This window comes from Aricia agestis, chromosome 2 (genome assembly GCF_905147365.1).
Source record: "Aricia agestis chromosome 2, ilAriAges1.1, whole genome shotgun sequence".
In the NCBI taxonomy this organism is placed as follows: Eukaryota; Metazoa; Arthropoda; class Insecta; order Lepidoptera; family Lycaenidae; genus Aricia; species Aricia agestis.
Window position 1 is genome coordinate 470,024 of NC_056407.1, and position 4,091 is coordinate 474,114.

Sequence of the window (4,091 nt, forward strand, 5' to 3'; positions counted from 1 at the left end):
GCTCGCCTCGCCGCTGTCATTCCGATGTAGCGCGGCCCTTATTGCTAGACTGATTTTGATGATTCTTTATTGTGTGTGTTTTGAGAATGGTTTAGAATTTAGATTCATAGTTTGGTTCACTGGAAAATGCCCTTTTAATTATTTTTTGTGTAATGTATGTACCTAGTACGTTATGTACAAAGTACAGACAGGACAAAAGTTTGGGTTGGGTCCGCTAGTATTTATAATTTTCTATCTTCCTCTTCCTCATCCGCTTCCTCTTCCGCTTCCTCATCCGCATCCTCTTCCTCATAAAATATCCTCTTCCTCATCCGCATCCTCAAAATTTGCGCGTGACAATTCCTCTTCCTCCTCCTCTTCCTCATAATCACTTCCTCAACAACCCTAGTGTATATTGATCGTCTGCAATGTAAACACGAAGAGAAGGTCAGACCTCAGTTTTATTTTCTATACCTAATAATAATGAAATAAGAATGAGTCAGAGATGAGATATTATGACATTGAACCACTACAATCTGAAGATCATGAAGTATTTGATTTGAATCTGTTGAATATTTAGATTCTGAGTTTGATGAATAATGAATAACTGAAATAAAAGCGAATAATGCAATTATAAAGTTGTATTTTTTAAACTGCCTAATGCCTATAGTATTAAGTGAGTTTATTTCGTGATAAGTACTTACATAAATGCTATGCTTTTGTAAAATTATTTCTGCAATAGTCTTTAATAAAATAATTAGTCTTTATTATTAAATTAAACACTAGCTAAAAATTGTTCACTAGCCAATTCGTAAGTGTATGACTGTACTAAATGTTGCCATAATCATAGTTTATTTAGCGCCCTCAGCGCAGGTTTTTTAAGATATATTCTATGAATCTATGGGATTGGTACGGCTAAACCTGTGGCCCTATGAAATTAAAAAAAAAATGGATGTCACTGATGATCATTTGTGATTTGTCAATTGTCATCTGCAATTTGTAAACATTTCATTCGCGGGCTGGAAGTGGTTTGTTTGGGTTTGTAATTTTACAAGATAAAATATAGGTAACCCAAATAATTGTGGTTTTTCACAATAGTCGTTATTGCAAATTGACTGACGTTGATCGCGTTATCGTATCGAATTAAACTATTAATTTGAGTAAATAAAAATTGTTACTACTAAAGCTGTTCAAATCCAAGATAGTAAAATCTGGCAAAATCCGTAAAAATTCAAACTTTTATGCAAAATCATGTTTTTCAATGCGTGTTGTTAGTTAAAATAATGGTCGTTCACTGAAGAAACCCTATGCTCTAACCTGGGAAACAAGATTGTTAGAAAAATATAAATAATGCAGGGACTAAGCAAATTATTTCCAACCACAGAGGCATTTATTGTTTTCGCACTTTATATTATACTATTTGTGTTTCAAGGTATAGTTATTGTATTATCTTCTCACATTACCATTACCCGCCGCATAATATTTCAAATACTTATTATTAATGTGATTTTTTTTGTTGCAGGTGTTTTTATAACAGCATCAAAAACTGAAAATGGAGCCTACGATTATAATACAACACTAGTAGTTTTCCTCACAGAATTACTGAAGCTTTTCATATCGGCCGCTTTGTACACCATCAAAAGGGAGTAAGTATCGGTTGAGACTAACATTATTAATTTATAATTTAATTATTTGTATAAAATCAGTTTTACCATTAATTTCTTTCAGGAGTAAGCCAAATATTTTTAGGGCAATAATAATTAACAGGAAGCTACTACTTCTGTACTTTATTCCATCGCTGCTGTACTGCTTCTACAACAACTTGGCATTCATTAACCTATCCCACTACGACCCCACCACGTACTACATCCTGCTGCAGTTCAGAGTGGTCCTCACAGCTCTCATATTTCAGGTTAGGAAATACTGATTCTGTTACATCTAAATACAATCATTTTAAAGAAGATAAACCTAATGTTTTTTCAATGATTACAGGTTCTGTTCAAGAGGCAGCTGACTTTTATCCAGTGGGTGTCGCTGGGTATACTCACATTTGGATGCATGGTCAAGAACTTTGATGCAACGTCGGTCAAGTCTCAGCAGGATTCTGATGTTGTGTCTCAAATATTCAACATATACTTCCTGTCTATTAACTTCCAGAACTTCTGTTCATGCCTAGCGGGCACGTACAACGAGTATCTCCTAAAAACACAGGGACAAAATGTAGATATATTCCTTCAGAATGTGTTCATGTATTTGGACTCCGTGTTGTGCAACTACTTCATATTACTCTTCAAAGGCGAGGCAGGCGAAATGTTCAATGATTTTAAATCATTAGGAGACATTTTTGTGATCCTCATCATAGTTAACAGTGCCATCGTTGGAATAGTCACTAGTTTCTTCCTCAAAAACTTAAATTCGATTTTGAAAACATACGCTAGTGCCTTGGAGCTGGTCATAACGGCTGTGGTCTGTTACTTGCTCTTCAACATACTGATCACATGGTACACTATCTTCTCGATATGTTTAGTGAGCGTGGCGGTGGGCATGTATGTGAAAAATCCTGTGAATAATTCCAATCCCAGTCAAGTAGAGAAAAGAGATAAAGAACCGCTGTTAGAGTCCGTAACCAGTGATTGAACTTAATATTTTTAATTGCACTGCTAATAATATTAGTATTGAGCTTAGAAAAAAAAGGTATACAATACACTGCTATAATATTGGCAATATTTGGAAAGGCAATATTAGGTTTACAGTATTTCTAGTGGTCTTTAGTGCACAAAACTTTTATTTCCTGACAATTTCTGCAGAGGCTTATTATTATGTATATTTTTATTATGTAGACTATGATGGATATGTGCACTGTATAATACAGTATTACAAAAATTTTTACTCTTAGATATAAGGATACAGCTACGTATCAGTAAGATTTTATTAACTCGGAAAAACTATTACAAATGTGAATAGGTATGAGCAAAAATTCATACAAAAAAGCGTCTGCCAGTTGTGTGTCCTTCAAATGCTTGGTGTATGACTTAAATTTTAATATTATAATTATTTACATAAGTTGTAGTTATTAAATTATATAGTTACCAAATGGTTAGTCAGTATTAATTTGGAAATCTCGGTGTTTATTTCGTTTAGTACAATAATTGTGTTGTATAAAAAGAAAATTGAATAATACGAAAGTTTTGTTTTTATTCTAAAAATATAAACTAATCCAATCTCATATCTGCATATTATGATATTCACCTTCAAAACTACACTTAACTACGAAGTAATATTATTTTTACTACACAGAGAATAATACAATATTATTGTTATATTTGCCAACACAAAAGTATAAAGGGCATGTCTTATTTTACGATCGTTAAAAATTAGCTAAACGATAAGAAAGCCACACTCTAAATAGTGATAACACTATCAATACATAAAATGTTGTAATGTGGAATGTACTGGTCAACATCCGTTGGTTGACTAGATTTTTCCTTCCTGCAGACAGCAGACTTTCGGTCGGCCGATGGTTTAGTCAAACGCTCATCATGAATCATGAGATGGATGGGGGTGCGCATTGAGCACCATGCACAACCACAATTTGGTCAAACTATCTGCCGGCTAGTCCGCGGGGGTTCTTAGTTTTACGTGTGTCGTGTCGTTTACATTCAGCTACTGTTGCTGTTCCTGGCGCTGTCGGAAATATTTCTTTGAATTCTGCGGCCAGCGTGCAGCGGCAGTAACGACGCGAGTGATTATTAACACTCAGCCTACTACTCACTTGCCGCGTCGGTCAGCGCGCAGCGGCATTAGGACGTAGCAGCACAAGTGACTTTTTAGATTCTTGTGATGCCCACTTCCCTGCCCAACAGAGTTGAATATAAACGACGCATTATACACACACTGGCAAAATTAGCGGAACATAGGTAAAAAGGGCCAAAACTTGAACTCAAGTGGGTCGGGCTGTCTGAAAGCCTTTTTTATAGCTTCTAAGCTCATTCAAGAAATAAAATATTGAACAAAACTGGCAAGTTGACAGGTTTTTATACCAATTATGCCCTAATAAGTGTTTTTCGATTATTGACGTTGTAAGTGTTCCTGATAAGAATGGCGTTTTAGCG

General features: G+C 35.0%; 1 protein-coding gene across 1 annotated transcript; it reads left to right on the plus strand.

Moving 5' to 3' along the window:
• The first annotated feature begins 1,010 nt into the window (after window positions 1-1,010).
• LOC121739855 (UDP-galactose transporter senju) lies at window positions 1,011-3,055 on the plus strand. Its single transcript, XM_042132440.1, has 4 exons — window positions 1,011-1,411; window positions 1,502-1,625; window positions 1,708-1,891; window positions 1,972-3,055. The coding sequence occupies exons 1-4, from the start codon at window positions 1,330-1,332 to the stop codon at window positions 2,614-2,616; spliced, it is 1,035 nt and encodes a 344-aa protein (XP_041988374.1). The 5' UTR covers window positions 1,011-1,329; the 3' UTR covers window positions 2,617-3,055.
• Window positions 3,056-4,091: the final 1,036 nt, after the last annotated feature.

Coding starts and splice junctions, on each gene's coding strand:
- LOC121739855 (XM_042132440.1), top strand. CDS start 1,330: ATGCAGGGACTAAGCAAATTATTTCCAACCACAGAGGCATTTATTGTT. Junction 1,626..1,707: donor TTGTACACCATCAAAAGGGA/GTAAGTATCGGT, acceptor AATTTCTTTCAG/GAGTAAGCCAAATATTTTTA. Junction 1,892..1,971: donor TCACAGCTCTCATATTTCAG/GTTAGGAAATAC, acceptor CAATGATTACAG/GTTCTGTTCAAGAGGCAGCT.